The sequence below is a fragment of the Manis pentadactyla genome, chromosome 2 (genome assembly GCF_030020395.1).
Source record: "Manis pentadactyla isolate mManPen7 chromosome 2, mManPen7.hap1, whole genome shotgun sequence".
In the NCBI taxonomy this organism is placed as follows: Eukaryota; Metazoa; Chordata; class Mammalia; order Pholidota; family Manidae; genus Manis; species Manis pentadactyla.
Window position 1 is genome coordinate 173,243,676 of NC_080020.1, and position 23,082 is coordinate 173,266,757.

Consider the following 23,082-nt stretch of genomic DNA (forward strand, 5'->3'; position numbering starts at 1 on the left):
CTCCTAGGTCACGCCCAGAGCAGAAGCATGAGTGATATTTCTCGCACCCCAAACACAGACCAGGTAGTAAAGCCCCTGCCCTTGGCTGCAATGGAGGGACAGGGTAGGACAGAGCCTTTGGTTTCAGGGATGGGTGCCCCTCCAGGCAGAACTCCACTCTGTGAGGAGCAGGAGTCCCCGGAAGGACCCAGGTGGGGGCTCAGGATGGGGCTCAGGACGGGTACTCTGCCCAGTGCACTTGGATATCGACTGAGCCCCAGGCGCTGGCTCTGTGCTAGGCCCTGGGGACGTGGGGGACAGAGAAGCAGGGTCAGATGAGGGGCCCGCTGTCCCTGAGCTTGGGATTTGCTGGAGAGAGAAGATCAGCACACAGTTTTACCTCCTCCATGACCCAAGGGCTGTCCAATACTGGGTCTTCTCCTCGGCAGGCAGAATAAGATCAGTTTTTATCTCCTACCAGCTTGACTGAAACCCTTTTGATGAGATTGGAATCCTACAAACACATTGAGTTCAAGTTCCAAGGCCACAGCCAGGGAAACCTGTGACTGTGCCCCCTGAGCAAGCCCAGAGGTGGCTCCCCTCAGTTTCAACCCCTGCACATCTCAAGGTCAGAAGTCCTCATAGTCCCCTTGCGTGTGCCCCCAGAAGTAGGAAGAAAGGTGATGAAGGAAACCTGAAATTTGGTGAGGACTCCGCGGGAGCTTGGGGACCTCCAGGCCTTCAGAGCAGCCCCCAAGTTTGGTGGAAGGCAAAACAAAAACAGTCCCACATGTCAGCGTCCTGAGGGCCCTTTGGTGACCAAAACAACAAAACAGTAACAACCATAAGAGCATCAACCAACATTTAAGGCGCACAAGCTCTATGCTCCACAGTGTGCGTCCTGAAGGCCCTATCCTCATCTCCATTCTGCCCATGAAGACACTGAGGCTCTAAGCAGGTAAATAGTGTGCCCAAGTCCATACAGCTGAGAGGTGGCAGAACCAGGATTCAACCCAGGCAGTTGGATTCTAGAGTCCTTAATTTGGGAGTGGCTTTGGAGGGAGAATCCTGGAATATTATTTAGAGAGAACCCCGTGTTACTCTGGTCATGCACACAGACAATGGAGCCATGATGAGAAAGCACTGCCTGGTAAAAGTCTTTCACAGTGTACTTTAATAAATATCTAAGCGGCAGCAGGAATCCTAGCTGTCACAGTCCCCCAGCAATGTTGCCTTGATTTAGGGATGGGAGCCTGGCACCTGACACCAGTGTCCAGCGCTCTTAACCAATCGGGCAATGCTGCTTCTCAGTATCTGCAGTGGCAGTGGCTTGTTGTGGGAACAACAGTTTGTATGCCAGTAGGCACCCTTTATGGGCATCCTTCATCACTGCACACTTGCCATGGGCGAACCAGAGGGATCCCAGGGAGCAGGTGTGGATTTGCTGGGTGCATTAACTCAGAGTTGCTGGACCAGCATCCCCACGGGGTTCCGGAAATGGAGTCCCTGGTTGGACAAACCCCAGTTCAGACTGGCCAAGCCAAAGTAGGCAGAACCCAGCTTGGCCCATTTCTGGTAGCCCCAGGCCCCCTTACCAAACCTCACAACCTGCAAAGGGGAACCAAGCCCTGTTTCAGTTCCACTCCTCTCCAGGATCACAAGTGTGCTGGCTGGGCCACCCTGAATCTCTGTCATTTCCAAAGCTTTGTTCCCCAGGGCACTCCTGCCGCTGCAGGGCCCCTCCCAGCCTGATTCTGGGGGCCCAGAGCCGCAGGGGGATGGTGGCGGCCCTGGCACACCCTGCCCTCCATCCTGAAGAACCTGCTTATGAATCAGCTGACCGAGCCTGTGACAAAGGGACATTTTGAGCTTTTGGGACTTGGCCTACCGTTAACTCCTGCCCTTGCTTATTCTCACTGTGGTAGGGTCCTATTTTTACGGTTTTACTTTTTTGACTGGATTTAAAAGATTACTGGAGGGCAGCCCTTGCTCATGTGTCTTTCTCAGCTGGTAGGCCCCGCAGCCCAGGGTGCATCCCTCCCTGCATGGGAGAGCCTGCGGGGCGGGATGTCGCCCATGTTTCCAGCTGATCCCTCCTCAGGGACAGGAAGAGACACAAGGGCCTTGTGTTTTCACTGAGCTCACAAGAAGCAGGGGAGCTCAGCAGATGGGGAATGGGTGGCAAATTGTGTCCACAGGATCTCTCTCTAGCACACACCTCTACCTTCTGGGCCCTTTCTTCCTTTGTTGGCTACTGGCCAACTTTGAGTCTCCCCTTCTGCACAATGGGGGAGAATGGTTGTTTTTTTCAATCTCTTGAGAAACACTGGGAGAATTCTATAAAGTGGACCTCCAGAGCCAGTGCAAGGGGTGGGAGCTGAGAGAAGACACCACTGTGCCTACATGTCCGTGGGTATTGTTTCCTCTCCCTGACCAGCGGAAAAACAAATTCATGAAGAAGATCCCCAAGGACTCAGAAGCCTCCAATGTGCTCGTGGGTGAGGTGGACTTCCTGGACCAGCCATTCATCGCCTTTGTGCGTCTCATCCAGTCAGCCATGCTGGGAGGCATGACTGAGGTTCCTGTCCCCACCAGGTGAGGCCATGGACGTCCACGCCCCACGCCTGCCCTCAGAGGCCAGATTCCATGCAGCCAACATGCGGTGCTCTTAGGGACATCCTTAAAGTGCAGAGGCAGAATTAGGGAATTGCTGTAGAGAGAGATCTTCTGACTAGGGCAGAGTTTTAGAGTTTATTTTAAATAATCATAAAAAAAGAAGAAGCCAACAGCTGGGAGGGATGCTGTTGGGTGGGCTTGGGCAGCAGGATAATGGTGAAGATGCTCAGTAGGGGCCAGTGGGAGTACAGAGTAAATGTCTTTCCAAAGCAAATATGGGACCCAAAGGGACATGTTTATGATCAGTTAAAGTGTTAAGAGTGGATACTTTTTAGGGTTGGAGAATTCTTCTTTTCACCTGCTTCTATTTTTCCTTCTCACTTTCCTCCTCCTCCTTCATCTTCTTTGCAGATTTCTATTCATATTGCTTGGACCTTCTGGGAGAGCAAAATCCTACAATGAAATTGGCCGTGCTATCGCAACCCTCATGGTAGATGATGTAAGTGGTAACGAGAGGCATGTCCTCCTGAATGTCATGGCTCCTGCATCGAGCACTGTGCTTTCATTTATGCACTTATCCAACAGGCACGTTTAAGCACCTACTGTGTGCCAGGCTTATGGAGGGTGCTGAGGGTCCTGGAATCAGGGAATAATCATTGCCCTTTAGGTGCACCCATCCAGAGGGAGAGACAGACCTATGATTCTAAAGTGAACTATATACTGTCTGCCCAGGGGAATATGAGGGGCCTTTAAGCTGTGAATGGGCTAGAGTTAGGTAGGCCCACACCAGCTGAGGAGGCAAGCATTCCAGACAGAGGGTTCAGGGGCCAAAGCTTGGAGAAGAGAAGCTGGATGGAAGTGGTTCCACTTAGGATCAGTGTCTAAGAGTTTCGAGAGCAAGAGGTAATGCCAGAGAGGTAAGCTGGCGACTAAATAGAGCTGAGCTCACACTCTGTCCCTGGAGTGATGGGGAGCCTAGAGGACTTTAAACATGGATATGACCCAATCCCACCTGTGCATCAGAAAGAACACTCTGGAGACAGCAGAATGATGCAGACTGACCCTCCAAGGATGAAGAGCTAAGACATAAACAGACTTAAAATACTGGAGCTTCTTGGACTGGGCTCTGCACAGGTTTTCTAATGAGCTTGCTCTGTGCAAACCTGAAAGCAGAAAGGTAAGTAACTCAACGAGGTCCTACAGCTGGAACACCGAGACCTGGCCTCCAGGTCCAGGGGAGGGCCGCCTTTCCCCAAAGCTGCCGTTTCCCTCTGTGCCATATTCACAGGCAGGGCAATGTTCTTACCTCAAAAATAGAGCGTGGATTGGTAGCAGCAGCAATGATTCAAAATGATTTTCTTTGAAACTATATGTGATGTGCTCCCAGGAGATGGATAAGGAGGGGACAGCAGCAAGAGAGCTGACCTTTCTCTCCTTCCCCTTTGGTCACCAGCTCTTCAGTGATGTGGCATATAAAGCCCAAAATCGGGAGGATCTGATTGCAGGGATAGATGAGTTTCTAGACGAGGTCATCGTCCTTCCCCCTGGAGAATGGGACCCAAATATCCGAATTGAGCCGCCCAAGAAAGTGCCCTCTGCTGACAAGAGGTGTGTATGTGAAGGGAGGGGTGCAAGGGGGGAGTGGTACAAAGAAAAGTTCAAGTCTGTTCATTTCTTTTTTTTTTTTCCCTTTTTGGATTTGAAAGGAAGATACCAGCATACATGGGTTTATACTTCTTTCCCCACCCCGATTTCATTTTATTTCTCACTCTAAAAAGAGGCAAACATGCTGAATGTGAACATCTGTAAAATCCGGGTGGCCTGTGTGTGGGCACTGTTAGATCATTTTCTGCATTTGTCTCTGTATTTTAAGATATTTCATGATTGTTGGAGAATTAAGAGGTGTTCTGGGGACAGTCCTGGAGGGGCTGAGCTCTTCCCAGGATTGGGAGCCCCCCTGCCTGCTTCCCCCCTCCAGGAAATCCGTGTTCTCCCTGGCGGAGCTGGGCCAGATGAATGGCTCCGTCGCGGGAGGCGCAGCGGCCGCAGGGGGTGCTGCTGGAGGCGGCGGCGGCGGGGCCGGCGCGGGAAGCAGCGGGGACGACCGGGAGATGCCCGCCGTGCACGAGATCGGAGAAGAGCTTATCTGGACAGGAAGGTGCCCATCCCAGGCCTGACAGTGACGCCAGCCATCCTTTAGACTTCTGTCCTTCTCAGCCACCCAGAGGACCCTTCCCCACCTCTGCCTGCAGCGCCCACTCTGGGCGATGGGGTCGGGCCACAGCACCCTTTTCCTCCCCAAGCCCTCAAAGCCCCTGCTGACTCCAGCAAAAGTCAGGGGAGGGGACTTTTCCCTCGAGGGAAGAGTGGACCCAGCGCAGGAGCGGAGGAACCCCAACTTTCCTCTATACACCCTCCCTTTGTTACCTGTAATAGTTTCCTAGGGCTGTCATGACAAAGTATCACATAGTAGGTAGCTTAAACTATAGAAATTTTTTCTGGTGGCTAGAAGTTCCAAATCAGGGTGTCCGCAGGGCCACTCTTCCTCTGAGACTGTGGGTAGCGTCCTTCGGCCTCTACCCGGCTGTGGTGGTGGCCAGTGGATCCTTACTGCGTGGGCTTGCCGCTGCTCCGCTCCAGTCGCCACCTGGGTCACACGTGCTGTTCTCCCCGTGTCTGTCTTCACACAGCATTGTCCTGCGTTTATGAGGACACCAGTCTGTTGGATTAGGGCCCACCCAAATGACCTCATCTTAACTTGATTACCTCTGCAAAGACCCTATTTCCAAATAAGGTCACCTTCACAGGTGGTTAGGATTTTGATTATCTTTTTGGGGGACACAATTCAATCTGTAACAGTACCATATGAATATTTTTAAACCTTAGGTTACTTATTCAAAAACTTTTCTTTTGTTTTCTTTTCTACAAAACAAGAGGAAAATTTCCCGCTTGGGTTTCTTTGCCAGCTCTTGGAATAACTCAGACTGATTTTAATTTAGGGAAAAACATGGCCCTGCCGAGCTATGTGTAAATCATGATTTGAGAATGGAGTCATGTTTCATATGCTTTTGGCTCTGTGCTAACCAGTGGTTCTCAACTGGGGGCAGCTTGCCCTTACCCCAAGGGGACATTTGGCAATGTCCAGAGACATTTTTGTTCGTTACAGCTAGAGGGGAGATGCTGCTGGCATCTGGTGGATAGAAGCCAGAGAAGCTGCTCAACATGCTCAACAGTCCCCCACAACAAAGGATGGTGCAGCCCAAATGTCAACAGTATCAAGGCTGAGAAACCCTGTTCCATGCCAAACATTGTGCTAGCTGCTGTGGGAATAATATCCCCAATAAACACTGCCCCTAAACCTAAAATTCCCCAACCGGTTGTTTGTAAAGAAACCAGTTGTAAGGTTCAGAACCTACCCTTGATGAATCTCTGTTGTAATCTGGGCTGTCTCTATCTCATAAATTTAGACACACCTGTGTTTACCAAGCATAGACTTGCAGATAATCAGGGACATCACTGAGGAATCTGTTGACCCCAGAATTTCCATTCCCCATAGAATGTTAGTTCTACACCAGAACACATTCCCATCAGGCTTCCCTCTCCCATCCAGGCTGTCTGTGACCACCCTTCCCAGTGGGGATGGTGCTGACCACAAACTTACAGTCCTGTGAGAGTTTTTCCCTGGTCTTAAATGTTCTTATGAGACGATCTCTGTCCCCGTCCATCCCTAGTCAAGTCTCCTTCCTTGCCCCAGCCTCTGCAGGCTCCTGTAAATAGCTCTGCCCCTGCACTGGTGTTTGTGCTGAGAAAGCAGCCCCTGGCCCTGTCTTGAGCAGGTTCTTTGGTGGCCTGCGTCTGGATGTCAAGAGGAAGCTGCCCTGGTTCCTGAGTGACTTCTACGATGGCTTCCACATTCAGTCCATCTCTGCTATCTTATTCATCTACCTCGGCTGTATCACCAATGCAATCACCTTCGGTGGGCTTCTGGGGGATGCCACTGACAATTATCAGGTGTGTGAGCTGGGGACATGCGTGCAAACCGCCATAAAACCTTCTGCCACCCAGTGGCAGTAAGCTTCACACTGTAATCCCAAAATCAAGATTTGGGTTTCATCCACCACCGAGGTTCAGACCATAACTTTTAGTAATCCTTAGCCCTTCAAAAAATAATAACAAGCTAACATTATCAAAAGATCTAAAGCTAAGTCGTGTTACTAAAGACCAAATTTAAGGGATGTTAACAGACCATACTTTTAAGGGGAATCATCTGCTTTGTTATTTGATACTTTTCCCCCTAATACTTAAATGAATTTAATCAGCACAATTAATTGAGTTGCTAATTGTAGCATTCACTGCACACTTTTTTCTTTAGCCAACCTTATATTCTTAACTTGGAGTTAAGACATTTTTAGAGGGATGGTAAACTGTCACCATGACAACAGCATTGACCTCCCTAGGGAAAACATCAGCTCAGCAGAGACACCAACCCATTTCCTAGGCCAAGGTCTTCTCTCATGGGGGCCTTCAGGGTACAAATCCTCAGAAAGCTCAGAGCACCAAGGTGAAAATCCATTTTCCCAGATAAACTGAGATGAATGCCTATCTCCATCCAGCCTACAACATTCCCCTGAGCTAGCAGTCCGAAATCCAGCTGCCTCCTGGACATGTCCACCTGGCTGCTTCCGCAACTCACAGGGCCAATGTTGTATCCATTATCTTCCTTCTAAGACCTGCTGCTCCCACTGGTATAGCAAGTGGCACTATGGTTCACCCAGCTATCCATGCATCATCCTTGACTCATAGGTCCCAGCTTCCCGCCTTGGCCCTCATGACATACCCCTACCTGCCTCCCAAGCCTCATCTCCCAGTAGTTCCTTCCTCAGATTCCTGTCCTCCTCACCCATTCTGCATTCCTGTTTCCAACAACCCTGATCATCTCTCAGTTCTTCAAAGGCATTTTCCTTTTCAGCTCCAGCCTTGTAAATCCAGTTCCCTCTTCCTGGAAGTTTCCCACCACTTACCCTGTTCTCTGGGTCAATTCCCTGCTCATTTTTTGGGTCTCAGTTTCCACTTACATACCTCTTGGGAGGCCTTCCTGACCACCCTTTCCTGTTACTGTGTGCTCCTACGGCACTCTGAACCTAACCCAGCTGATCACACCCCTTGGCAGTGGTTCTCAACAAGGAACAATTCTGACCCCCAGGAGATATTGGGAAATATCGAGAGACAGTTCTGGTTGTTATGACTGGGAGGGGCAGGAGCAGGATGCTACTGGCATCTGGTGGGTAGAGGCCAGGGATGCCGACAAACACCCTACAGTGCATAGGACATGCCCCCCAATGAGGAATTATCTAGCTTGAAATGTCAGTAGTGCTGAGGTTAGGAAACTCTGCTGTGTGGAAATTGCTTGGTTACTTATCAGTATCTCCCACTAGACAGAAGACACATTATCTTGCTTTTTGATGTGTCCTTAATACCTAGCACAATGGCTGGTACATAGTAGGCACTTAATGGGTTTTGAAGGGATAAGTTGTCTGACCTCTAAAAGCACCTGATAAATATTTGAACGAGGAAGAATTGGATGGATGGAAGACTGTCCTCTGGGCAGAGAGTGGTCACAAGGACAAGCACATCCATCAGCAGCTGTGTTTTCTAACCCCTATGGTGCCAAAAAGAGTCACATGGGAACTCTATTCAAATGGAAGTAGAGACTGTGATGCTGGCGATGACCAGGGGTCGTGTTATAGGGGACAGGGAGCAGAATTTCATGAGGAGGTGGCTCAGAATAAGGGATAAGCACTGTGGTCTGGGCTCTTGCAGAGAGTGTTTGGCCTGTGCCAAGAGGCCCCTTCTGCCTCCGCTGAGCCTCATACTCCTCGTGCCCCCAGGGAGTGATGGAGAGCTTCCTGGGCACTGCCATGGCCGGCTCCTTGTTCTGCCTCTTCTCGGGACAGCCTCTCATCATCCTCAGCAGCACAGGGCCCATCCTCATCTTCGAGAAGCTCCTCTTCGACTTCAGCAAGTAGGTGCCCCTTGGCGGCCCCCGGTGGCTCCTCTCATGCTTGGAGCAGTATGCCGAGGCTTGGACAGGGGAATACCTCCAAAGGGGAGGCAGGGGTGTGGAGGTTCTGCAGCTCTTTTTACCTGTGGGAAGGACTGCCAGGTGGTCCTTTCTGACTCCCTCCAGCAGCGGGTCTCTAAGCCATCCTAGTGGGAAAGCCATATTAGCACAGTCAATGGGGAGAAATCCAGGAAAGACCAGAGGAGGCAAGGCACATCACTCTGCTCATGAGAAATTATGACTTGAAAGTCAATGTCTAAAGTCTTGAGCTGAAGGTCAGAAAGTGACACCCTGACCCAGGCAGCTCCCATCACCACTCTGGGCTCAGTTGCTCATCTATAACATAAGGTAGTTTCTAAGGCCTGCCCCAGCTCTGTCTCTCTGAAATTCCCTGTTTTTCATTCGCTTTGGGTATTTGTTACCAAGTGTGTGAGAACTGAGATGTCTTAGCACCTTCTTACCACCCCCTTGAGATCCTTTCCCAAAATTCTCAAAGACCGGGCAACCCTACCCAGAAATTGTCCATGTTCCCAGTCCTCTCATAGTTCCTAGGAGGGCATCTGTGCCACAAGGGACACAGAAGAGCCACTCAAGGTAGGTCCTGGGAGCCGAGCACAGCCAAGAGCCCCGGGCTGGAGGCCCCTCACTTCCCTCTGCCTTCCAGAGGCAATGGCCTGGACTACATGGAGTTCCGCCTCTGGATTGGCCTACACTCAGCCGTCCAGTGCCTTATCCTGGTGGCCACAGATGCCAGCTTTATCATCAAGTATATCACCCGCTTCACTGAGGAGGGCTTCTCCACCCTCATCAGCTTCATCTTCATCTATGATGCCATCAAGAAGATGATCGGTGCCTTCAAGTACTACCCCATCAACATGGACTTTAAGCCTGACTCCATCACCACCTACAAGTGCGAGTGTGTCGCCCCTGACACAGGTGACCGGTAACCCCTGATGTGCCCACCCACTCCCCACCACCACAGCTCTCTGCTCAAAAGCAGTAAGGCGAGCCTGCTTGGGAGCGGATTTCCCCTCAAGGGCTTACTGTCCCAAGGCAGCAAACACTAGTTCTGAACCCAGTTTTTGGATGGAAACCAAGGGGACAATAGCTCTAAAGAGGGTCACAATTCCAGAGCCAGGTTTGTAATCAGGAGGAGGCAGGGGTATTCCAGGGAGGGAGAGGGCACGTTTTCCTCACGGATTAGGAGTGCTGCCCAGGAGTTCCTGCTCCAAGCCAGAGGGAGACCTCATGAGGCCTCGAGTTCCCCTAGCTCTCCCTGACGTATTCTGCCAGTGTGTTCACATATATTGTGAGGTGAGGTCACGCCAGAGGGATGAACCTCCCTCCTTACAGACGGGAACGTGTCCAGGGTGGAGGGTTGGTCAGGGGGAAGGAGGGCCCAGCCACCATGTCATCTGAAGAAGAGCTGGAGGATCTGGGGCTATTTAGCCTCTTAGAAAGGCAGGAGAGAAGGACTGACAGATCACAGAGGGGCCAGGTTGCCCTGTGTAACTGTAGGATTCAGAATGAGGGTCTGAGGAGCAGGACCTCCTGGGAGCCAGATGCTGGCTGAATCCGGGGAAGGCCTTAGAGTGGTAGGAGCCACCACCCTGAGAGGTATTGTCTCCTTCGGGTGGTAGCGAGCTACCTGGACACTATCTGGATATCCATCTGCCAAATATTGTAAAAGATCCTTGTACAGGTGGGAGGCTGACTCAACCAACTGGACAACCTGCTAATACTCAGTGTCATTCTGTGGAATTCATTACTAACCAAAGAAATGTCATCTGTAAAGTTAGGGCTTCCCATAGACTGAAGCACTGGCCTCTTTCACAGACATAATTATGCTCCCAAGAGCCTACAGTGATGTTCCCAGAGTGCCAGGATCCTATAGGCAGTGGCCAGAGACCCACTGATACATCTCTGAGCACCACCAGGCTGGACTCACAGAGAGAAAACTGAGGTCCAGAGACCACCCAAGGTCACACTAAGCCTCAGTTGGCCCAAACTTAGCTGTGAAAAAGAGGTATCAGTGTTGGCCTTGCCAGACTCATGGAACTCTTACAAGGTTTTCAAATCTATACTCAGTTGGGTTGGATTTTGACATGATTAGATATTGTGGTGTTTGGTAACTTAATACATATTATCAATAAAATTTTGGTCATAAGTCAATCAAAAATATTTGCTGCACAATTATTGTGCACCCTATTTTATATTAGGCCTCTAGAGCTAAAGATGTCCTGAGCTCAGGGAGTAGAGTTTGGTTGTACCCCATCTCCTACCATCACTGCACTGATTTTGTAAAGAAGTCTAGACTTCATTTTTTCTTTCATTTTTTTCTATCATTAAGTTTGAATTATTCCATTAAAATGCAACAATAGATACTGCTGTTTTTTTTCCTGGGCCAGGATACATTGCTTTCCTAGGGAATCAAGGAGATCCTATCTGCCCGCCCTTTTCACTGAACCCTGGAGTGAATCCATGTTTGTGGGCTCGGCCCCATCAGGGCATCCCCATCTGCTACTTGTGCCCTCTGGACAGTGAATTTGTTACACTGAACACAAATGTTTCCACAGACATGGCTTTTGGAAGTACACATTCTTGATTTCTTCCAGAAATGGTCCAAATTCTGGGATTATATGTGCTACATTAGCCATTCTAAGAATCATCTGTCCACAGGAGACACCAAACTTAGTGCCCTAGGGACAGCAGATGTAGGCGTATATAAGGTAGGATTCAAGTGCCATAACAGGACCCCCCCCCCGCCTCCTAATGGCACCCCTTCTGGTCTTGCCCAGGTGCCTCATGTTGCCCCATTCTTTTGGGTCATGCTATTGCCATGGTTCTCAAAGTGTGAGCATCTAGAAACTTGTTAGAAATGCAGATTCTTGGGCCTCACCCCAAACCTGCTGAATCAGAGACTCTGGGGAAGGGCCAGCTATATATTAATAAGCCTTCCTGGTGATTCTGACACCTGTGTAAGGCTGAGAACTACTGCTCTATTGAACTATTAATTAGTAACACTGAGCCATTATTAGCCACTAATCCTAATAAGATTCGATTTTCAGGGTCTTCCCAGAGAGTGAGGAACGGGAACCAGTGCAAGTTAGTGTTGATTAGGAGAATATGAAAAGGACAGTTCTGGACATTCGGAGACTGGGGAGGGGATATGTAACTGAGGAGGGTTTCTTTCCCTGCCTGTGGGCCACTTGCTTGAAAATTGTTCCATATTCCTAGTTTTACTACAAAACCCAGTCTGACACTATCACTCTTTGACACTCTTCATTGTAAAGGCTTGTTTAGGGGCACTCTTTTTTTAATTTATTCTTGTTTCCATTGTAACTGATTTGTATTCTATTTATGGATGCTGCACACACTGACTTGGCTGCTTTCAATCCCAAGTGAGTACCACTTTGTAAACACTAGAACTTAAAAATATTTAATACTTGGGCCTTTGGAATTTTCCATGTTATATTTCTGCTTCTTCACTGCAAAGTGGCTGTCGGATAAATCCTCCATGTTCTTGGTATAAAAGAATAGCTAAGCCTAAACAGAAGACATCGGAGGAATATGTGGTCTGACAACCCTGGGCCATGCATGGAAAGGCATCTGAACTCGCCAGGCTCCAGCACTAGCTGGGAGACTGCTAGCATTGTGTGGGAAGCCCTGAGTCTTGCCCATCTTCTGTGCTCTGTTAATTGTGCATCATGGTCCCTTGGTCAGTGGTGTGATGAAAGGCAGCAGGTATCTGTGATGTCTATAAAGTAAAGCTTTCTTATAAGAATAGTAACAAACCTCTGGGTTTGTAGGACTTCTAAGAATATTCTGCCCTGGGTCAAGACTGAATTCCTTAGCCACTGCCAGCCCAATTGCCCCAGAAGTGGGCAACACATAGAAGGGCCTTGTGATCACGTCACCCTGTGACAACTTGTCAGAGGTTGAAGGAAGCTTCAAGAATAGCCTCTGGGTTCCTAACTAATTGTGGACAGCCAGCAGAAGCCAAGAGGGCTTGCCAATATGTGTCAGATTTATTGCCAGCAAACCAGCTAGCAGGCCTCCTCCCTTCCTCTCCAGACCCACTGCAGAGCAACTGCTTAGTCAGCCTTCACTTGGGGGAGGATGCCAGGATGACCTGGCCCTTTGCCACCCATGTAGTCAGAGAGCAAGGGAGGGGGCAATTGGTGGCCCTCTGGGCCTGCCTTTTTAATGAATGGCCACATGCCCCAGGAAGGGGATTACAGTTCCTCTCAGCTCCTCTCAGGCCTGTGATGGGAACCCTCATATGCTCCAATCACAGTTAGGGACACTGAAGCTGGGGAGGGGAGTGCTGGGACAAGGGGTGCGGTGTGCAGCTGAGAGCAGCACCTTTGAATTCCTGCTTCTCCTTCGGGTCTCATACCTGCACTCCCTTTCCCTCAGCTTGCATTCAAGGGACAGATTAGAGAAGACAGTATCAAAGCCAAGGAGTTCGTGGAGGGGAGCAGGGAAGGGAAGGACTTTTGCTGTGTAGAGCTGGGAGATGTACGGGCTCTGGGCCAGCTTGCCTGGGATGGATCATGGCTGCTCCAAGCAAAAGCTGTGTTGACCTTCGGCAATGAGCAAGCTACTTAACCTTTCTGCGCCTCAGTATCTCATCTTTAAAACAGAGACTTCTTGGAGACTTTGGAACTTAACAAGAGGAAGTGTGTGAGGGTTTGGTGTAGGGCACGGCAGAGAGAAAGTGCTTTGAGAACGTGTAAGTCTAAGAGCAAAGATGGGTCCAGCAGCTGGTAGGATTTCACAAGGCACATTATTCACCAAGTTGTGTCAGCATTTTGTCTTGGCAACAGATTCCTTACTTCAGTTTTTGCAGTTAGCCCTCCAGCGCCGGACAGGAGCTGTCCTAGCATGGCCCTGCTGGTCTGTCAGAGCTGTGGCCCAGGCTCTCTCCCCGACCCCTGCCTCACCCTACAAGGCGAGGAGAGTGAAGAGTTGCTCTCACAGCTGAAGCCAGTCCTTGGTTCCCTTGCCTCAAAGGGAAGGACTGGAGGGAGATGGAAAAGGGTGGGGGCCCGATGGGGGCCTCAGGGTCCCACCCCAGCAGGGGCTGACCCTTATCCATGTCCTGTGCTCATCCACAGTGAACACAACCATGTCCAATGCTTCAGTCCTGCTGGCACCAAAGACCAACAGCTCTCTGGTAAGTCCTTTCCCCACATCAGACATCCGTTTGAGAGCTTTTGTATGTGGGGAGAGTGAGAAAAGCTGGGAAACTGCAATCCAGACTTGCAGAGGTCAATGCCACTTGCACGTTAGGGTCACCTGTGGGGCTTTGTAAATACACAAGTTTATTTTAAGTATATACTCTCATTTAAAACATGCCTCATTCTATAAAATCTGTGTGCATAAATATCATGTGCACACACACACACACAAGTGAGGTAGAGGTGAGGAGAGGTAAACAGGGCTGCACAATGCTATAAACAAAGTTTCCCGTTCATCTTTTTACCTTCTTCCTTGCCGTTTTACATAGGACCCCCAATCCCACCCAACAAGGCCACTCCCCAATCCCAGAAAGTTTACGAATGTTCCTCGCTCTCTGAATCTGATCTGTCTTTTGCTCTCCTGAACCCCGGACCCACAGGTCTGGTCTGCCTTTCCCAATAGTGATGAACAGTGGCCCCCAGGAGACAGCACCCAGTCTAAGTGGACCAGTAAGTCCAAAACCAGGTGAAGAGTAACACCTGGTAGGCCTTGGGGGAGATTTTTGGACTTTAAGTGTCCCTGAGCTTGTTCCTTCAGTTACCTGTGCAAGGCCGTTTAACCTAATATTTTTCAAGCATCTGATTGTGAGGGAGGAAGAGTGGAATCATCACTGCCTATGTCTGAATACCTGTCATGTACAAGGTGGTGGGTGTGCTACAAGGACTAAAAAAATCCTATAAGAAATAGACATGCCCCCTGGCCTCAAACTTGCTTGTGATTTGCAATGTGGAGATGAACCTGAAAAGCAAGGGGACAGCACCAGCAGGGCAGGCTGCTTGAAGGATAAGCCACACGTGCACTTGCAGCCATGGGGGCAACAGGTGCCCTGCAAGCTAGAGGAAAGCCTCAGAGAGAAAGTGGGATATGATCTGGTTTGAAGGTTGGGGAAGATGTTTCCGTAGAGAGAAACACATTCCAGGCTGAGAGACCAGCATAGACAGAAGGGCAAAAGAGGAAAAGCACACCACCTGTTCTGAGGAGTGAGCAGGCCAGCCCAGCTGAGACTGTACGAGGGTGGGCATTGCACAGGGAAGGGGCTCAGAGAGAATGTTGGGCCAGACCCCTGGGAAAGCAGAGGCTGCTGCCCTGCAGGGGCCTTGTGAATAGCTTCAGTGATTGAGGGCTGCCCTGACATTCAGTAGATGTCTTGCAAGCCTGGTCCTCTCCCTTCCCATGATATTTTCCCATCGTGAGCTTTCCCACTGCATGGTGGTCTCAGAGTTCCAAGAGGGTGAGAGCAGGTGCTGCAAGACCCGAGGCCTCCACTCCAGAACCTGCTCGAAGCCACTTCCTCCCCATTCTATTGGTCTGGGCGCCCAGGGCCAGCCCAGATTCAAAGAGGTGGAGAAACAGACTTCACCTCTTGATGGCAGGGGTGTCATTGTCACATGGCAAAGGAGTGTGGATACAGGGAGGCATGATCCACTGGGGACCATTACTATATCAAACTGCCGTACTTCCCTTAATCCAACTATTCACTATAGGTAGCTGCAAGCATCTGTTTACTTCATTATGTAGGTTCCTGAACATTTACACATTACATTTTAAAATATATTTTAAATTTTATTACAAATATTCTCCTTTTATTCCTTTTATTATACTTAAAAGCATATATATATATATATATGAAATATATATGTGTGCATACACATATGTAAATATATTAATTGCATATATATTACATAAAATACATTATGTATATTACATATATTCATAATATATTACATATATAAAACATTACATCTATTTATATATATATTACATATAATTTGCATATGTATATACACAAACTTAGGAACTTATATATGTAATTGTTTTGTGTGCCCTGGATTTTAGGCATCAAAAGGGGGAAGTGACTGAAGTGACTCACCCGAGAGAGGTCTGACAGGGTGGGCATATGCCCCAGTATGTGAAAGGGTGGGCGTAGGGGAAGGAAAGGAAGAATAAATGTGAGACACGCCAGAAAGGAGATTGTGGTTGATTGAGCTGGAAGCCAGGGCTGCTGCAGAGAGGACATCCCACCCTCTGGGCTTTTCCTCCTCTCTGACACAGCAGAGCTCCTAGAACTCACTGAAGGAACGAAGGTCAGCTCCTGATCTTCCCCAGGGTGCTCCTGTTTGTCCTTTCTTGAAGCAGCCTGTCCGCAGGAACACTGTTCTGTTGCCGGGCACTGTGGTCTTGGAGGGCTAGGATCCCCCAAGGGTGGGTCGGGTGTGGGGGCTGCCTGGGCACTGCAGGGGGAGGACACAGCGGATCCACCAGGAAGGCCCTGACTCTCTCTCTCTCCTGTGCTTGGTCTCCAAGTACAACCCCCTTAACCTCACAGCATTGGACTGGTCCCTGCTGAGCAAGAAGGAGTGTCTGTACTACGGTGGGCAGCTGCTCGGGAGTTCCTGCCAGTTCATCCCAGACCTGGCACTCATGTCCTTCATCCTTTTCTTTGGGACATACTCCATGACCCTGACCCTGAAGAAGTTCAAATTCAGCCGCTATTTCCCTACCAAGGTAAGCTGACCCTGCAGTTAGGAGGGAGACTACAGTCAGACTGGTCACAAGGCAGCCCCTGCTGAGTCTCCCATGAGAGGTTCCGGCCTACTGACAGGACAGACATCACATCACCACTGGCTCACTAGGATTTTTCAAGTTAAGAGCACAGACTTGGATTCTTGTGAAACCTTCATAGGAATGTATAGCAATGATACCTTAATTTAAAAAAAAAAGCACAGACTTGGAGTCAAAAAGAACTGGGTCCCCTTGCTGTCAAGTCCTTGGCAATACTTGGCATTATCAGGCTTTTTATCTTTAGCCTTTCTGTGTAGTAGTGTCTCATTGTGGTTTTTTTTTAATGTTTGTTTCTCTGATGACTAATTAAGTTGAAAATCCTATCGTGTTTTTTGGCCATATGATCATTTGACTTTCTTCCTGGAAATGCCAGTTTAAGTCTCTCACACATTTTTCTATTAGGTTTTTTTATCTTTTTGTTTCTGATTTGCAAGAATTCTTTACATTTGCTGAATAGAAACCTTTTTGTGATCATGTGTGTAGCATTTATATTCCTCCACTTTGTACCTGACCTTTCTACTTTTTTAAATGGTGTCTTCTGGTTAATAGAAATCAGTTTTCATTTCTATGGCTTATAGTAAGTCTGTATATCTTACAGACCAAATCCTCCCTCTTTGCCCTTCTTTTTCAATAATGCATTCACCCTTTGAATTTCCACATACATTTTAGGATCAGCTTAAATTTCACCAAAATAAAACTTGCTGGAATTTTGATAGGACTAGATTTACTAAAAATGTCAATTTGGGGAGAATTGAAACCTTTCCAATTCTGAGTCTTCTAATCTATGAATATGATATACTTCAACTCTATTCCCATATAGATATACACCCCAGAGAAATTCTCATACATGAATAAGAATGTTCACAGAAACATTGACTCTCAGAGGAAAATAATGAAAATAATCTAAGTGTACTTATCAACAGGAGAATGAAGAAATAAATGGAAAACAATCATACAAACAGTAAGCTGCAATGCATACATGTTAAGTTACATCTATCCATGAGGAAGAATATATAAACATGTTGAACAAATAAAGCAAATTGCAGATTACAAATAATATGTTACCATTTATGTAAAATTTTTAAACATGCAAAACAATGCCATATTTTGTTTAGGGATATATGAAAGGATAGAGAAATTTGTGGGAATAATAAACTCCACATTCAGACCAGGGGATCTCTCTAGAGAGCAGGGACAGCAGTGCGACTGGATGATAGAAGAGGCATCGAAGGGGTAATTATTTCTTAAGGTGGGAGGCAGTTCACAGCTGTTTATTGGATCCATCTTTATTTTAGGTCAGACCATGGAAACTTCCTATGTTTGGCTGTTTTGACCTACAAAAAATGGCAAATTCATATTGTTTAACATAACTTTTTGACTTGGATGCTAGGACGTTGTAGAAGAGTACATGTAAACCCAGCACACTTCTTGGTTCTGCTGTGACTAACATTTTATATCATCATAATACAAAGCTGTTATTGATTTTCAACTTACTCAACTTATAGAGAAAACATAAAAGACATGTTTATGGAACAGAATATGTGTTCTCAGCTTTTACAATGTAACAATCAAAACGGAGGAGCAAAGAGGGTGGGAAAGGAGTGAGGCGGAGCAGAGGAGGGGATGGGGGGCAGGCGGATGCAGAAAGCCTGGTCTCGCAGGATGGAGAACGAGATTAGCCAAGTCAGTGGGAAGAGAGGCTTGATCATATAACTTGAAAGCAAAAGGAAACCCATGGAAGGAGTTTTAAAATTACTCTCAAAGATTAAGAAGGAGGAAAGGACAGGAGGGTTAGTGCAAGTAAGCCAAATCCTTATCAGTAGATAATGCTTCAGATTAGTAAATCAAAATATAAAAGTACAGTATTAGTTAATGACAGACAAAAACCCACGGGAACAACTAAAATCAAGCAGACACGTGGGTGTATCAGGAAGGTAGGACTGGAGTGAAAAGTTGAGATGGAGGACTTGGCTTTTTACACTTAGTGGGTTTTTAATTAGTAATGTATTTTTAAGAATATTTATAAAGAGGAAAAGGGGTACAAGGAATGAATTCAATGTGCCCTCACCCACCCTTGCTCTTCCTAACTTCTTTCCCTGCTGTTCTCTGCAAACTGCTCTCTGAAAATATATGGAAGGGTGGCAGGGTAGACGTCCTTATGGAAGGGCGGCCAGATCACCCAGCCTAGGACGGCCTCCTGAAATGGAGAAGCAGGAGGTGAAGGACTCTCAGTGGACAGAAAGTCTGAGAGTAGCCAGAAGTCCCTGGCAGAACTGGGAACTTCCTCCCAGCCCAGGCAACAGTGCAGCAATCTGTCACACTTTTTTAGGAGCTATGATTTCCTTCAGAGCTCAGCCCTTGCCCTCAGCACCCCTGATAGGTCATCACCCAGTCCAGACCAGAAAGTGTCTCCATCAAGGGCTGCCATGCCATGTGGATAATAACAATTCCCACTGTGACTAATACATGCCAAGCCCTCTGAATGTGTCATAGCTCACATATGCCTGTGAGGTAGGTGCTATCATGGTCTTTGTTTTACAAATGAGGAAACTGAGGCCCTAAGTCATGACAAGCTTCCCCACACAGCCGGCAAGGCCAAGCCAGGATTTGAGCCCAAGTCTGCTGGCTTTAGAGCCCATGCTCTTGCCCGCTCTCATCTTTGCTGCCTAAGGACTGGGTCTGCCTGGAGCTGGGTGGGGCTCTGCTCACTTGCCCATCTCCTTTCTGCAGGTCCGGGCCCTGGTGGCCGACTTTTCCATTGTTTTCTCCATCCTGCTGTTCTGTGGGATCGATGCCTGTTTTGGCCTGGAAACCCCCAAGCTGCACGTACCCAGTGTCATCAAGGTTTGCCCCCGGCCCTGCCCTGGGCATTAGCTCTGTCTGCCCACCAGCTGCAGATCCTGGCCCCACTGCACTGATCCAGCTTTTATAAACTCTCAGCCAAATGACCATAAGGGTTTCCTGTGTATGCTCCATGCTTCCTGTACGCAGCTTCCCAGGGGGCGGTCCTTTGAGATGGTAGGTTGGAGGCATAGCCACAATGAAATCCTGCTGTCTAGCCACTGGATGGGGAAGGTGCTGGAACCTACCCTCCAGCCCAGCTGAAGCCCCTTGATTTCTGCTTAATGTCTACAGTTCTCTGGCCCATGGCAGTCTGTAAGCTGGGCCACATGGAATGTGTTAAAAATGATCCCTTAGAACAAATGATCCTTAAAGTATGGTCCCAGACCAATGTCACATCATTACCTGGAAGCATGTTAGAAATGCAGACCCTGGACTGTGTAATCAGAAAATTTGGGGATGGGGCCCAGCACTCTGCATTTTAACAAACCCTCCAGGTGATTCTGGGACCTGCTTAAATCTGAGAAACACTGCTTCAAAAATTCCCAATTAGTCCATATTTGGCACTATTTGCTTGTAGCTATGCTCAAGCCCTACCCCCTCCCAAGGAGCCCCAACCATCTACACTGGGCACGAGGTACAGGTCCTAGAACTGGCCCTCCTGGCCTTTGAGGCCTTCACCTTTCTGGTATTGCTTCAGTGTTCTCCTAAGTAGCTTAAACATATCTCATAAAACTCATGTTGGCCTTGAAAATTAAAATACCTCTTTCTCTTAAAACAAAAGATACTTCAGCCTAGCTCCTGCACAGATAATACCTTATTCTCAATATGCAAGTCTGAAATGATGTTGGTGTTATACAATCAGTTCTGTAATGCTGCCCAGACAGGTGACTCAAAGGAGAGGCAGAAGCATCAGGCACAGGCCCATCAAATTATTCTAGCCTGTTGGGCCTCATTTCATTTCTTTTTATTTTGCAATTAGTGGCTTCAAGCTCTCTCCCAACACCCTCTGACTCTGCACCTCCCTGTCTCCCAGCCAATTCCCAGGTGCTGCCACAAATGATCTCCTTAGTTCTGCAGACACCACTTCCTTTCCCAGTCTGTCTGCCTCCATGGTCTCTTTACTCAAACACTGCAGGTGCTTAATGTCTTTAAGGGAAAAGATTGTGCACAAAATATACCTCAGGTGGGGGAAGGCGGGAAGGTGGGAACGGTGTGGCCACCGGTGACAAGTTACTGGGACAAGGGAGAGAGGAAAGGGCCTCTCTGTTTGCTCCGCTCAGCCCACGCGGCCTGACCGAGGCTGGTTCGTGGCCCCCTTCGGGAAGAACCCATGGTGGGTGTACCCAGCGAGCATCCTGCCCGCCCTGCTGGTGACCATCCTGATCTTCATGGACCAGCAGATCACAGCTGTCATAGTCAATAGGAAGGAGAACAAGCTGAGGGTAAGGCCGGGGCTATGAGCCGGGGAACAGACTTCCCACAGTGTCAGAAGGAATGAAGGAAGGAAATGGTGCTTCTGTCAACATTTTGGGCCATTTGTGAAGCAAAATAAGAGGCCAGAAGAATGGAGTTCTGGTGTGTGTTGCACTGGTGGGGAGGGGGTGACCTCTAGATGTGGGTAAGATACCAGAGCCATTTGGTAAGACTTGATCCAAGGACCAGGGCCACAGAGTGGTCCTTGCTTCTCCAAAGTGACCCTCCAGCTCTATGCCTCCTGACAGTGAACTTGGGAGTCTGAGCAGATCCTACCAGGGATTCTGACCCAGAACCATTAGGCAGAGGGGCATTCTTAACCCTTCTGCCACTTCCGTCTCCACCTCTGGGTCCGAGGAGATTTAGGCCACCCACTGCCCCCGCCAGGCTAGACCACTTGTGGCATGCTCTAGGGCTGCTGCAGCTGGGCCCCTCACTCAGGAGCTGCAGAGATATTGTGGCCACTTTCAGGAGCCCTTCTCCCCAAGGACCCAAGGCCAGGGCCTCTCCCAGCCTGAGCACCACCTCTCCTTCCTCACTGTGTCCCTTCCTGGGCTGCCCAAACCCTGGGTAGGTGAGGCTTGAGCACCTCAGGGTGCAGTTTCCCCAGAGGACCCTCTAGAAGGCCGAGGGGAACCTTTGAACATGTTCCACCAAATGGCTGCTTTGGGGACAGTTCTGTCCCCCCACACCACTGCCCACCCCAACAGGTGGTCAGGAACAGGCTCTCCCCTCACACTACCCCCTGCAGAAGGCTGCTGGCTACCACCTGGACCTGTTCTGGGTGGGCATCCTCATGGCCCTGTGCTCCTTCATGGGGCTCCCCTGGTACGTGGCCGCCACTGTCATCTCCATCGCCCACATCGACAGCCTCAAAATGGAGACGGAGACCAGTGCCCCGGGGGAGCAGCCCCAGTTTCTGGGGGTCAGGTAGGTGAGGGTCAGGGTGGCCATGCTGGGGGAGGGAAGCAGGCTTTTCTCACCACGCTGGCACTGGGGGGAAAGGGCGCTGGTCTGATAGCCCAGGAACCACAGGGACAGGAGTGTGTTCCCAGAGGAGGGGCAAGCGAGGGGAACCTCAGTCCTAAGTGATCCTTTCTTCTAAAGAGATTTCAGTACACCACCATCCATACACTCTCACCTCTCCCCGTATAGGCCCCTTCTGACCTGCCCCTTTGTCCCCTCTTCAAGACCCTCTGACCACATTGTGCCCTGAAGCCCTCCTATGTTCCTCCAGAAAGCCTTAGCAGGACCATTCCCACTCCCTAGAGTGTGGCCCACAGGGATGTCACTTCTATTCCTTCTCATGCCCAGTGTCAGGTCCCTGACCTGTCATAGGCAAAGAAATGCATCGTCCACCTCTTATGGCCTCTGGGGTGAGCCCACAGCAGACACTGGCATTCTCATAAGTGGCCGTCCTGAGAGCTGCTCCTGCTGCCTTGGGTACCAGGGCTGCCCAGCCTGCCCTGGTGAGGCTTCTCTGGTCAGGGCAGGGTCTCCTCCCAGACCCCTGAACGTCAGGTGGCTTGGCCTGAGCGATCTGCCCCAAAGCCCTCTGCTCCCACCGGGCTTGTGCCTGGGCCTAGGCATTCAGAGTAAAGTACCTGCCCTCCCGCTCCTCCCCTGTTCTACCAGCAAACCCTCATTAGTCCTGCTCCACAAACACGGGATCTTATAATCAAAGGGCAAGGACTCATAAGCACCTTATATCCTATGTCATCCTCACAACCCCCGAGGGAGGTGCCATTATCTCTCCTCCATGAAGCTGAAGACATTTAGAGCCTGGCCTAAGGCCACACAGCGAATGAGGGGCAGAGCCACATCCACATCAGTCTGGTGTGAGCACCCCCCTATTAGCCACTGCACTGGACAGTCTCCCAAACACCCTACAAAATGCCTTCACCCGGACTGGGCTTCCCTTTCCCCCATGTGCCACTCAGCTGGGCTGCGAGCAGCAGGTTTACTCTGGAATGGGGGAACTAGGCAGAGACCAGGGCCTTGGACACAACCTTTGGATGCCCACAGAGGGTGGGAGGGCTGGGACAGTCGGGGAGCATCTCCCAGTCCACCCTGAGCTGCTCTTCTCTTTCAGGGAGCAGAGAGTGACTGGCACCATCGTCTTTATCCTGACTGGGATTTCTGTCTTCCTGGCTCCCATCCTGAAGGTAAAGCTCTGCACAGGCCACCATGGCCCCATCCACCTGAGAGGGTGCAGGCCCGAAGCCTCAGAGGTGGAGAGAGGGTCTCCATGTGACCCCTCAAAGGGCAGGATATTTCTAGGCCCAAGAGATGTCACCATCTCC

The 23,082-nt window shown here is 49.4% G+C and overlaps 1 protein-coding gene across 10 annotated transcripts in view; it reads left to right on the forward strand.

Moving 5' to 3' along the window:
• SLC4A5 (solute carrier family 4 member 5) overlaps positions 1–23,082 on the forward strand; it is an 85,545-nt gene that overhangs the window by 48,138 nt on the left and 14,325 nt on the right. For 9 of the 10 annotated variants that reach the window (XM_057497082.1, XM_057497075.1, XM_057497077.1 and 6 more), the window contains 14 exons: positions 8–63; positions 2,417–2,574; positions 3,007–3,094; positions 4,049–4,203; positions 4,574–4,753; positions 6,432–6,606; positions 8,484–8,617; positions 9,321–9,592; positions 13,777–13,835; positions 16,205–16,405; positions 19,193–19,306; positions 20,587–20,748; positions 21,531–21,709; positions 22,872–22,944. In XM_057497082.1, coding sequence (XP_057353065.1) covers positions 8–63; positions 2,417–2,574; positions 3,007–3,094; positions 4,049–4,203; positions 4,574–4,753; positions 6,432–6,606; positions 8,484–8,617; positions 9,321–9,592; positions 13,777–13,835; positions 16,205–16,405; positions 19,193–19,306; positions 20,587–20,748; positions 21,531–21,709; positions 22,872–22,944 — 2,006 coding nt within the window. The remainder of the gene's footprint in view (positions 1–7; positions 64–2,416; positions 2,575–3,006; positions 3,095–4,048; positions 4,204–4,573; positions 4,754–6,431; positions 6,607–8,483; positions 8,618–9,320; positions 9,593–13,776; positions 13,836–16,204; positions 16,406–19,192; positions 19,307–20,586; positions 20,749–21,530; positions 21,710–22,871; positions 22,945–23,082) is intronic. The other variant, XM_057497079.1, reaches the window with a different exon arrangement.